At 36.2% G+C, this 13,387-nt stretch overlaps 1 protein-coding gene across 7 annotated transcripts in view; it reads right to left on the bottom strand.

The window, feature by feature from the left end:
- AHI1 (Abelson helper integration site 1) overlaps positions 1-13,387 on the bottom strand; it is a 96,562-nt gene that overhangs the window by 62,161 nt on the left and 21,014 nt on the right. For all 7 annotated transcript variants that reach the window (XM_064649427.1, XM_064649428.1, XM_064649429.1 and 4 more), the window contains 7 exons: positions 13,124-13,264; positions 10,869-11,001; positions 9,759-9,882; positions 7,327-7,556; positions 6,275-6,378; positions 5,538-5,656; positions 2,398-2,528 (listed from right to left, as the gene is read on the bottom strand). In XM_064649427.1, the coding sequence (XP_064505497.1) occupies positions 2,398-2,528; positions 5,538-5,656; positions 6,275-6,378; positions 7,327-7,556; positions 9,759-9,882; positions 10,869-11,001; positions 13,124-13,264 (982 nt within the window). The remainder of the gene's footprint in view (positions 1-2,397; positions 2,529-5,537; positions 5,657-6,274; positions 6,379-7,326; positions 7,557-9,758; positions 9,883-10,868; positions 11,002-13,123; positions 13,265-13,387) is intronic.

Here is a 13,387-nt window from a genome sequence, read left to right as displayed (position 1 = left end):
AGAAGTGCTTCCACAAATACATCAATAGCAAAAGAAGAGGTAAGGAAAACCTTCATTCTTTGTTGGACATGGAGGGCAACATAGTCACCGAAGATGAGGAAAAGGCTGAGGTACTTAACACCTTCTTTGCCCTCAGGACAACTGGCCTCCAGAGCTGGTAGACAGAGACAGGAAGCTGAATAGCCCCCCTGTAATCCAGGAGGAAACAGTTAGCAACCTGCTGAGCCACCTGGATCCTCACAGATCTTGGAACTAGAGGGGATCCATTCTAGGGTGATGAGGGAGCTGGCAGAAGAGCTTGCCAAGCCACTCTCCATCATTTACCAACAGTCCTAGCTCATCTACAGGGTGGACAAGGGATCAGACCCAGCCAGCACGGGTTTAGGAAGGGTAGATCCTGTCTGACCAACCTGATCTCCTTCTATGATCAGGTGACCCACCTGGTGGATGAGGGGAAGGCTGTGGATGTGGTCTATCTGGACTTAAGCAAAGCCTTTGACACCATCTCCCACAGCATACTCCTGAAAAGCTGGCAGCCCATGGCTTGGACAGGAGCACTCTGTGGTGGGTTAGGAACTGGCTGGAGGGCTGGGCCCAGAGAGTGCTGGTGAACGGTGCTGCATCCAGTTGGCGGCCGGTCACTAGTGGTGTCCCCCAGGGATCAGTGTTGGGCCCAGTCCTGTTTAATATCTTTACTGATGATCTGGATGAGGGGATTGAGTCCACCATCAGCAAATTTGCAGATGACACTAAGTTGGTGGGTAGCGTTGATCTGCTGGAAGGCAGGAGGGCTCTGCAGAGAGACCTGGACAGACTGGAAAGTTGGGCTGATTCCAATGGGATGAGGTTCAACAAGGCCAAGTGCCAGGTCCTGCACTTTGGTCACAACAACCCCATGCAGCACTACAGGCTGGGGACAGAGTGGCTGGAGAGCAGCCAGGCAGAAAGGGACCTGGAGTTTGGATTGACAGGAAGCTGAACATGAGCCAGCAGTGTGCCCAGGTGGCCAAGAAGGCCAATGGCATCCTGGCCTGTATCAGGAACAGTGTGGCCAGCAGGTCCAGGGAAGTGATTCTTCCCCTGTACTCAGCGCTGGTGAGGCCACACCTGGAGTACTGTGTCCAGTTCTGGGCCCCTCAGTTCAGGAAGGACATTGAGCTGCTGGAGCAGGTCCAGAGAAGAGCAACAAGGCTGGTGAAGGGACTTGAGCACAAGTCCTATGAGGAGAGGCTGAGGGAGCTGGGGTTGCTTAGCCTGGAGAAGAGGAGGCTCAGGGGAGACCTCATCACTCTCTACAACTCCCTGAAAGGAGGTTGTAGCCAGGTGGGCTCTTCTCTCAGGCTCTCTTCTCCCAGGCAACCTGAAGTAGGACAAGAGGGCAGGATCTTAAGCTCTGCCAGGGGAGGTTTAGGTTGGTTATTAGGAAGAAATTAGGAAAAATCAGACATTGGAATGGGCTGCCCAGGGAGGTGGTAGATTCACCATCCTTGGAGGTTTTTAAGATGAGACTGGATGTGGCACTTAGTGCCATAGTCTGGTAACCATGGCAGTGTTGGATCAAGGGTTGGACTTGAAGATCTTGGAGGTCTTTTCCAACCCAGTTGATTCTATGATTCTTCCTCCTTTTATTCTCTTTTTAAAGTTTTCAGGCAAATTATGTAGTGGCATAGATATAAGCTAATGTAGTTGGAAACATGCAGAGAAATTCAAAACAAAACTGTTAGTTATCTCCCAGTTTTAAAATATTTACTTTTTCCTTTTAAAAAATTAATTAGATCATAATCAGAGACAGAACATTATGTCATCAAAACCAAAATGGTATTCTGCTACTTTCTACTGTCATTTTTGTCTCTTTTACCTCCTGCACAAGAAGACAGCAAACTCTTTCTTTTACATTTGCTTGACATGTTTTCAGAAAGATTTTGGTAGCTATTTTGAAACTACCTGGCTTGGGGACTAATTTACAAAGAAACCTTACATTCCACAGGCAAAAAATACTGAGTTTCTGACCACCCTTGGGAAACAGATGAAGTGGTTCTCAACAAAAGCTTGATTCCCAAATCTAAACAGCACAACAGAAAAACTGATCTGACCTAAAACATTTTTTGTGCATTCCATTTTAAGACCTTCATGTAAGGAATTGCAGCATACAAAAAGCTGAGCTTCAGGTGCTCCAATCCTGCTGGATATTACAAATGCTACCTCTATTAATTTCCTCTAGAGAATAAAATCTCAGAGATTAATAACAGCTATTTAAAAGGTGGAGCTAAAGCCTCAGGATTTAAGTACATCTTACATAACTTTTACTCTGTATCAAAAGTGTTTCAATAAAGCTTAAAAAATCATTTCCCCCTCAGCCTTGAAAATTTGGCTTAAGACCATAAAATAATTAGTTACCTGTTTCTGGATTCCAAACATAAGCCTTTCCATCTTCACTTCCTGAAAACAGGAACGTACCACATGGTGTTAAGGTGCTGTGAATCTTTTCTCTGTAATTTGTGGCACCTATGAATTTCTTCGTAGCAAAGCTAAAGAAACAGAAAGTTTACAAATGTAGCAGATACTTTCAGAATAAACAATCTAACTTTTTATGCATCAGTTCCCCCCTCTATTCCTCAGAAAAATCAATACACCTTGCATCTCAAATAGATATGCACCTTCTGCAGAGTGCAGTGTTCACCCTTTATTTTCCCTGACTTTCATAATGCACCTGACATTACAAATGAAAGCATACATCCTTGTCTTTCAGTAGAAAAACAAAATCCTCAGATCTAGAGAATGGATACAGATGTAGTAATTTGCATTGTCTTGATCCTGGGCTTTGCAAAAAATGGGGAAATTGGCACTATTACTCCAAGCTTTGCCAAAAAAGTTTTCATTATGCTTCTTGAGCTTGAGTGCTTAAATTTATCTAGCAGCTCTCTTCAGCTCTTCAGACTAATGTCTCCTTGGTTAGAAAACCAGCAGTAGAACCAACAAATTTCAAGATATAAATGTTAATTTACTATTAATATTTTTAATATTATTTTGCAGCTTAGGTATCCTATTCCCTTTTCCAGCGAAACACTACTGGTCAGCTTAGGAATCATGATCTACTGTCAAACAGTTTGCAGGCATCAAGTGGGAGTGAATCTACAAAAGGATGGAAAGAAGCATAAGTCAGCTTTTAAGAGGCTATTTCAAACATGAGGCATAGCCTAGAAAACAATATGAAAGTTCAACATGGAGACTAACACAGCAGCAATACTATGACACAGAATTTGAGGCAAGAAGAATGGCAATAGTCCACCACATCCCTCAAAGACAGAAGACAGTAATTTTTCAAATGTGTTACTGAAGAAATAATGGAGGTATGCTGGGAGAAATGCAGTGCATTTCATATGACAGGAAGATTATTTTAAACAATATTCTGAATAAACATACTCCATACGCAATTCTATTTGGCAAGTAAGAGAAAAGGATTCCTTAATGATCACAGTGCAAGACTGTATTAGCCCAAAAAGGAGTTTTAGCTGTGTGAATAAAAAGAGATAGTATCTCTGAGATGTCAACAGAAGAGCTCTGCAAGATGTAAAACTAACCTGCATATGAAACCCTAAGGAGAGGACTGAACCAAATCTCTGATCACATACCTAAGTGACAAGACAGCAGTATTAACCCAAAAGATCAAAAAAGCAAGTTAAAAGAGGAAAGTTAAGAGCAACAAGCTATCAATCAAAGTGAATTGTGAAGATCTGTGACCTCCGCCCCCTCTTTTCTCATGCAGGGAATGAACAGTTAATGCTGACGTGTAAAATTATCACTGCTGGGTATCTGACCCTGTGGTTTATTGATAGACTTAAGCCAATGTAACTGTGGGCTGTGGTCAAAGTAGCAGTCCTGCTGCTGTCCTCTCCACCCTTGTTTTCCCAGACTCTCCCTCATTTCTTCTCTAGTGTTCGGGCAGCTATCAGACAAGTTTGATAAGATAGTTGATTAAAATGAAAATTAATAATTTGTATTTGTAGGCTGATTTTCAGTTGGATCAGCACACTGATCTGACTTACCCTGCATCAAAAGACCTCTAGAGATGATAAAAAGGAAATGCTAGGAATACATGGCCAAAGCTGTGGCAGACCCAAGGAGATGGTGTGTCCTATGGATAAACTTACTTAAAATAATTGTGAAATTGCACCCCATATCAACCCTTTATAAAGAGTAATATGCATGTCCATTTTCCCCTCTCAAACTAAAATTCTGTCCTTTTTAGAAAGCTTAGCAACAGAAGAACACTATTTGCCTCAAAAACTACAGGTTTGCTCTGTCAATCCACCGATTTCAAGCTTTGATTGAGTGGATACTTTAGGCTTCTTGCATAGTCATTATAATGTACCGTTTACAGTAAAAGAGGAAAAGTGCACTATAATACTGTAAAGTCTTCAGCTAGTTCAAACATTCAATCCAATAGAATAACAGAACAGCTTAGTTTGGAAAAGACCTTCAAGAACATTAAGTCCAACAGCTAATCCAGCACTGTCAAGTCCAGCACTAAACTATGTACCTAAGTGCCACACCTACATATCTTTTAAATATCTCCAAAGATGATTTTCTGTATAGTGAGGGGAGGAAAGACACTTATGAAATTAAGGATAAAACATTTAGGAAGCATGTTCATATTTTTAATGTCACTTTCCAGAACAGAATGTTCATTTAAGTGATTAGAGTGAGACCTTCTAACTTTCACCCAATGAAAGGACATGAGGGAATGGACATAAACTGAAATATAGGAAGCTCTGCTTAAAATTAAGAAAAAAAGTCTTTTACTTTGAGGGTGAATGAACACTAGAACATGTTGCTCTCAGAAGCTGTAAAATCTCCAAGATATTAAAGACCCTTCAAGATATTAAAAACCCAACTGTATAAAGCTCTGAGTAACATGCTGTTTGTGATTTGATTATTGGGTTGAACTGGTCACTCTCCAACATCAAAGACTCAAGTGAGACTGTAATCCCCTTGCTTTTTATTGTAGTTTATTACTAAAGAATCATGTTCATAACTATTAAGAATGAGATAATCGTCAAAAAACTATGTCAAAATATCTCACAGCCTGCTTAATACACCATAATACATACATCATTGCATTTTTCAGTATTTATGATGACAATCATATTCTGTTTCATTATCAAAATACCCTTCCCAGAGTCTTAACAATGAGAAACTAACACACAAATAAACGTTATCATTTCAAAGTTATTTTCATGCCTAGATTGCATTTGAAAAGGGATTTTAATCTTTAGGAGACTAACACTGTCTTCTTCATGCCGCCTTATGCTCCCACGTAATCTAGTAATTTATGGATATTCTACTCTAAAAGACTTACCCAATATCACACAAAAGGTCTGTAATACACCGGTGTTTTGAAACCATTTCCTAACCCTTGATTATTAGGACATCTTTCTCCTCCCCAGCTACACACCTAATACATCTATGGTATTTTATTTCCCCAAGTAAATTTTAAAACAAAAAGGAAATACACATTTGTCACCAAAAATACTAACATTCTGAGATCTATAATTCTCAGGATACTGTCTTTGGCATGGATCAATAAACGCCTTCCATTCGGATGCACCTCCAAATGATTTATTGGTGTCCCTTTAATATCATTTTCTTTTATTTCCTACCGAAAGAAGGAAAATAAAGAAAAATATATAACCTTGTGTTTTAAAACTCATTTTTCTACACGTTATTATTCATTTTTCTCTTGCATTACCCTTTTTTTCTCAATTCATTCTATTTGATTAAAAAGTTTGTTCCTATATTAACGCATTACATCCTAGACATCAACTATTCTCAACCACAAGGTAGATTCTGTTGTGACTGAATTTAAAAAAATTCAGCTGAAGACAGAAATGCCAACTGAACATTAGGCCTCTAAGGTATGAACAAAGGTGATTTGTAAAGGCTATGGTCTGTTTTATTACTGTCTCTAGAGAACAAACCATGTGCCTGAGAGTCCAAACACTTTTTGAACTTTGTCAAGCTTGGTGCTGTGACCACTTCCCTGTGGAGCTTGTTCCAGTGCCCAACCCAATTAAGTTGCAAAACAATTAAAAAAAATTAAGTCACTGAATCACAGCACATTGTTTCAGTTCTTTTGTACTGTTTATTACAGAAAATACACCTTAGCAGCTAAACAAAAGGTAACGTATAAAAAAAAATTCGAATTCAAATCAAATTACTAAATTTAGAACAGTTCACATAAAAATTACAATGCTAGTTTAAGAAACCTGTATACCTTATTGATCCTCCAGTGTTGAAACAGATGTTGAGAACTTCCGTTGACAGGTGTATCCCAAACTATTATCAATCCTGAACTATCTCCTGAGAACATGTGCTGTCCTGTGAAATAACGTCTTATAAGTGAAATACCACCACACCAAAAAAATAATACAGAAAACCATATATGAACAAGAAATCACCTTTTTTTTTTCTATCATTTCATCCTAGCATTTTTGTGAATAGGCAGTTCTTCCATCTCTTTTGCTATAATATACTACTTGCAAAAGCATTTTGCTCATATTGTATGATATAAGCTGATACCATAAATTTGGATTTAGCATATATATCAGATATAGAATATACTTTTAATTGGAACAAGAACAAATACCGTTATCCAATACTTGTTCTTTAAGACAAATATTTATTCTTTATAAAAATGCAGCTTTCCTCTCCATAGTACCTACTTCAGTGACTACCTCCAAAAACGAACCACCTGATAACTAATGATATCACTAATACCAGAAAAAGTCAAACACATCCAAGTACCTTTAATTATTCATCTTCAACTCTTCCTTCACTAGTGCACGTCAGTACATCACTCACTTTCAGCGGTTAATCTACCAGTTAATATGACTCACAATGGTCAAATCTCTGTCCTTTTCTCACAGTGTTTCCTATTTCTGTCAATGTCAAAATGTTCATCACCTTCTCACTTCTGCAGTCTAGTATTAAAATTCTCACAATCTAACTATACTACCTCATTTTCTTTACCAAAGAATTACAGAATGGTTTGGATTGGAAGATCATCTACCTCTGTCCTCCCTGACCTGGGCAGGGACACCTTCCACTAGACCAAAGCCCCAGCCAATCTGGTCTTGAACACCTTCAGGGATGGCACATCTGCAATTTTTCTGGGCAACCCGTTCCAGTGGACCCACTACCCTCACAGTAAATAATCTCTTCCTAAGAAGAATACATTGCCTCTATGACATAAAGCAAATTAGTAACAGTCAAGTTGGCCTTCGACAAAAAAGACAACTACTTCAAAAAGTAATACTACCTACATACCTTCTGCATCAAAACAAAGTGTGTTGATGAAACTTTTATGACTATCAAGCTCCTGTAGCAGTTGCCCATGGATTTCTTTCACATTTGCATTCCAGATTCTAATCACTGAGTCATAACATCCTGTCACAACCAATGAGTCAGCAATTGGGTGGTACTTTGCAGTGTAAACAAACGAAGGATGAGGGAAAACTCTCACTGCAGATGCCGCCTGCATTTCTATTTTCCACATTCTTAAAAGGAAATAAAGTTAGGATATCTACTGTATAAAGCAATCACACACACAGATACAACTGATGCCATATTTTGTGCTAGTGGTTCTAGAGGTAAATACTTGCAAACACCTAACAACACCCACTTATCCTACCAATTTGTTTCACCTATATCTAATCCTTTAATACAGTAGTTTGTAACAAGAATTAAGAAACATTTACTGCTTTACATAGTACTCTGTCTTCAAAGTAAACTCATGACTACTTACTCATTTAATGGATTTATTACACATTTTAAAATACACATAAAGAATTTCATGGAACGGATCGGTTTCTTTCTTTCAGGAGTTATAACCAATTCAAGACCTTGTTGGATATCACTAATTTAAAAAAATGTTAGAACAAAAAACCCACAAAGGAACATTTAGGGTCACTAAATATAAATAAAACCCCATAAAATTTTACAATAGTAATTACCAACCAAACAGTGATCATGATCTCAAGGATGTTTGCATCACATAAATTCACTTCTTACTATTTATCTATTTCCTATCCTTTGACACCCATTGCTGTAAGATCAGATTTTTCTGTGTTTTCTATTTGATGGCATACGTTTTATCACCGAGCCTTCCCCAAAGATAAGTCCACAAAGAATAGAACAGTACCTGAATCATTAAATACAGTTGGGCAGCACATCAAACAGAGTGCTCAGTTACAATATGGAACTGAATTGCTTTAGTGACACCCTTCCAGGTGAGGTGACCACTTCTGGTGGCTATTGACGAATTCTAAGCTTACTCTGAGGTGACCTCAGAGTCACCTGCAACCCTTTAGAGTACAATTAATTTGCAACTTAATGCAGAAAGGTCACAAGGAATCTACCTATCTTTTAGAATGGTTTTGCTCTAACAACATAAAAATTAATTTACTGCTCACAAATTATGTGGGACTAAACCTTGCAAAGGCTTGAGGATAATATAAAAGAGTATACAAAGAAGAATTCACAGAAGTTCCCAAATTTCCCTTCAAGTTGCCCTAGAATTCAGTACAAGAGATGGTCTAAGTAATAAACTCATAATGAATTTAAAGCAATGGGGTGCTGAAACTTTTTAAGGAGCTTAAGGCAACGGACAATAAATACAGGAACTAATAACTCGTACAGTGACCATGCGTAGCACACAGAAAAGGAGGCAGACCACTACAGTTTCAACTTGCTGCCACAAATTCAAGAATTGAGGAACAGCTGGTCCTCCTTACAGGCAACATAAATGACAAATTAATATTTACCTCAATATAAAAAAATATTATTTAATCCACTCCCAAATTAAAAAAAAATTGGGCCGCGTTCTCAAAACAGTCTTTTTATGCCTACATACAAGCAACAAAAAAACCTAAACCAGTTCCACATATACGATATACCCTTTAACAATTCTTCTGGCATTTCAATTATGCAACTGCCTGCAGCATTACTGAGTTGCATAACAGAAACAACACATAGGAATCTGAAGAGCTAAAAAAAAAAAAAATAAAGCTCCATGAAAACCAATGAAGTTGCTCATCATAAAACTGCACAGTGTCACAGCCATATTTTCATGCATTTCTACAGTTTTGAGGGTTTTGGCTTTTAAAAGTTGAACATTAGTATTTTGATATTAACATTGCACTGAAGAACACTTTTTATTTGTAGAGGAAAATGTGTACACGTTCGATTTAAGAAATAACAATATCAAATTTTATTTTCAGCAATTTAAGTGGAATTATTTAAATAAGTTTACAAAAACAAAAAAACCCCACCAACATACATATATGCAGTGTGGCCAATTTATATACTGAATCTTACATTTTCAATTTATTGCTTCATGTTCAAATTTGCAAACTTAATACTGCATTCATAGCATGGCAATTTCTCCAGGGACCAAATATCACAACTGTATCAGTGTCTTCTTGAAATATTGAAAAACCTTTTGGTTTTTCACTACATTGTAGATTTAAACACTACAGTTTTTTGAAAAGGTTTGGTCTCACATACATATACATTAGAAACCAATATAGTAAATATAGTGTCAGTGTCTAACCCAATTACAATTTTTATGTTATTGTAGTCATACCGTAATTAAATCTGTAACTAAAACAGTATAATACAGTTTGTAGTAAGATATTGAATTGGACTGCTTTCTTTTCTGCTTGTGATGCTATCTGCCAGAACATCATCATCATACTGACCTGACAGTGCCATCAGAGGATGCAGTAAGAAGGTATTGATTGTCTTTTGACCAACAAAGATCATACACTATGTTAAGGTGACCATAAAATTCTCTCAGGAACTGTCCAGAAGGAATTTCATACACTAGTGAAGTTTAAATAGAAAAATAAAAGTTTTGTTAAGTATTTACAGTCAAATACATGTAGCTACTAGAGCAAAGTTTAGTCTAATCTTAGGCTGATTTTCTGCTAGCATAAATCAACTCATTTTCTGTATCTTCTCATTTGGAGAGAACAAGATCAAATAGTTGCTAGATATGCATGGACAGCAAGCATCTGCTTCCATCTAGTGGTGCATTAATGTCACAATGTCTTAACCCTTAAGAAACAGTTTATATTATCTTTAAATTAGGATTAGGATTAGATACATATATATTTTTTTTTTTAATTTTGACAGCTATTTGACCAATCTTTGAATTATTTTAACATTGAGATCACTTTCTGGGGCTGTGTAATAAAGGAATTTAGATTTATTGTTCCTTGCATTTAAACATGTATTTTGTGTAAACTTAAAATACTGTTCTCTCTAAATCTCAAAATTCTTCTGGAAGGCTTAAGAACTATGCAATTGAAGATACTGTGATGAAGCAGTCCCAAATTTGAGTAATAAGGAATATTTGTATTTCGACTGAACTGGACCATGGAAGACAGCAGCTTCCAGTAGTCTGGAGTCGATGACAACATTAGGGTATCTAACCTTCGAGACAGGTTAGGAGAAAAACTTACATGAAAATTTTGTCAGGTAGGAGCTGAAAAAGTTATTTCACTTAAAACATTGTTATCAAAAAATATGTTCCTTCTGCAAACTGATTTTGTATTTCCATTAGACCTCCAAGCTGAAAGTGTAATTTCATATCATTAAACTGTATACATACGTATGAAAAGCCAGTTCCAGCCCTATCAACACAGAAAGAGCATTTTCCTCAATGCTCTTTAATGCACATAAGAATTTGCAAAACACAATAATAAAACAGAACCCCTAAAAAAAGGACAATTTAAAAATACATCTTTTAACCTTTAGTTGCAAACTACATGAATTATAAGAAAAACACGGAACATATTTAAACTTACAAACAATGGGATAGCCGTTCCTTCCTGCACACGCTGCTGCCAGCATTTTCCCATCATGAGAGAAACGAACACAGAAACAGCCCATATCTCCACCTCGCAGTGAAAACAGGTGTTTGTTTGGTATGCGGCAAGCCTAGCTTTTCAGGGAAGAATGGTATGAATATTAACTATCCAACACTTAAAACACACATTCTTAGCTACTGACACGCATAAGTTTTAAAAAGCTATTAACATCTTAATGGAATTTAAAAGAAAAATTCAACCTTATATACAGATATGGTTCTGCAGCATAACTCAGGCTACATCTAGTTTGTATGTTTGTTGCTGCCCCGTTATTACAAACCACTAGCAAGTTTTAAAAACCTAAGAAAATTTACAATTAAAATAATTTCCTTAATTTTAAGAAGTGCTTAATAATGTCTATCATCAATGATGCAAACTGTGCAGTTAGACTGTAAGTCAAGTTTGTTTAAGGAGTCTAAGCACAGTTTTCAGTGACTTAATGAACTCAAAAGTCCAATCACAGGCACTTAAACCTTGGGTTTACTAAATCACTTTTAGCATTCGTCATCTGTATTTAAATACCTGACTTTTAAAGACACAACCAGAGACGAAACATTTCAAAACACTGCACAGCCATTTTAGTCCCTTTTCCTTTCTCCCAAAATATTTCCTCTTTTTTCACCCAAGGGCTTTTTCTTCAACACTAAATTCAAAGTTTAAGGTGAAGTAAAATATCCACAATAGCTATGTGATTATTTAACCTAAACCTGATTTACCTTTAGGAATGACAAATGAGTGTGAACAGATTTATATTCATTTAAAAGTATAGAAATAGATCTCATCACCATGGCTAGGCTTCGTGAACGAAGATTTGGGAAAGGCTCTATCCACATTTGTTACAAACAAATAGATCTACTCATGAAATAATTGTATATACACTATTAATCTTGTTAAAAACTATATATGCAATTAAGGCTTCTTATGCTTTTTAAACTTGTTCTAAAATAAAACAATATTATGCTGAATTAGTAATTCAGCTCAGAAAAACTTATTTCATTTCCAGGTCATGTAGCTATAATTCACATATAAAATAAATTTAATATTTAATTCATGTATCAAATAAGTCATAATTCTATAGAACATTTTTGAAAAATAACATATCATCCATCTATGGAGACAGATACAGACACACTGTTTATCTTTACAAAGATAGCTTTAATTGCAAAACAGTAATTTAAATGTATAAAAAGGAAATAATAATTTTGATCCATTATTAAATTTTAAACAAGTGCATATTTCAAATATTTTTTAGCAAACAGACATGCCACATCATGCTAACCTTACTGAAACTTTTTCACAAGACAGCACATCACAAAATGCATCATCATTGCTACCATTTTTCAATATGCCCATGGACTAGTCTAAGCATAAATGAGCTAATAAAGTAACATACTTAACCTAAATACAACTTTCAGGTATCCTGCCATTTTTGGTAAGAAAATTCCCATTGTAAAAACCCTAATCTATTCCTTACTATTTTATTATTATTAGCAAACAGTGCTGGAAATCAAGTCCATGTATATTTAAGCGTTCTTTTCAAAAGTATCCGTACAAGAATTACAGTAGGGAACCAAAATAAAAATCATCACTCTTTCTTAACAAATCTTTATGTTATGCTTTGAATTTGTATAGAGTCATGAACCCATGCTAACGCTGTTCTACAAAATGATATGAAATTATTGCATGGACATTCTATATACAGTTGCAAAAATATTCCGATTTTATGACTGCTGATTTTCATTAGCTACAGTGATCTAGGGGTTAGGATGAAGTCAGCAAAAACCGTCTTAGGAAGGTTCTTCAATATAGGTTCTTTCTGTTATACTGTGAAAATAACTTTAACAAACAAACAAACAAAAAATCTAAAGAAAATATATTTACAATCAAGCTGAAATCTGAGAACAGGTTTCCTGTCTTACTTCCATTACCCGAATAACCCTACTCTTTCAAATTCTTAGAGAACTCTGGAGATGAAAATACCTGACTGTTCTCGGAAAAAAAAATGGTTAAATCAACCATATTTGCTAAGATTAGGCATCCTCTGCTAGCTATGAGACTTTTTTCATGTTTTAATATTTTTCTTAATTTTAATTAATTACTTGCTTCATAATACTTATACCATAAAACCAATTAGAAAAATATAGTAGCTATTTAAATTATTTTCCTTTAAAAACAAAAGAAAAACACTTTACCTGTCCAGGCAATCTTGACCATTTAAATGGCTCCTTTTTCTCCTCTGGAAAAGGTTCGTATCCCTCTCTCTGGAGCTCAGACAGTGCTGTGTTACTTTGTTCCTGCTGAACAGCTACCATAGAGCGAAAAGAAGGAGCAACCTTAAGGCAAACAAAACTAAGTATCAAGGAAAAATATTTTTGAAGTGAACAATGTAATTTCTGAAAAGATTTTAACTTTAAATGTATTGCATTTTTACATCTGAAACACAGCGATTGGAAAAG

This window comes from Pseudopipra pipra, chromosome 3, assembly GCF_036250125.1.
Source record: "Pseudopipra pipra isolate bDixPip1 chromosome 3, bDixPip1.hap1, whole genome shotgun sequence".
NCBI classification, from domain to species: Eukaryota; Metazoa; Chordata; class Aves; order Passeriformes; family Pipridae; genus Pseudopipra; species Pseudopipra pipra.
This window is presented reverse-complemented; position numbering and strand designations above follow the sequence as displayed.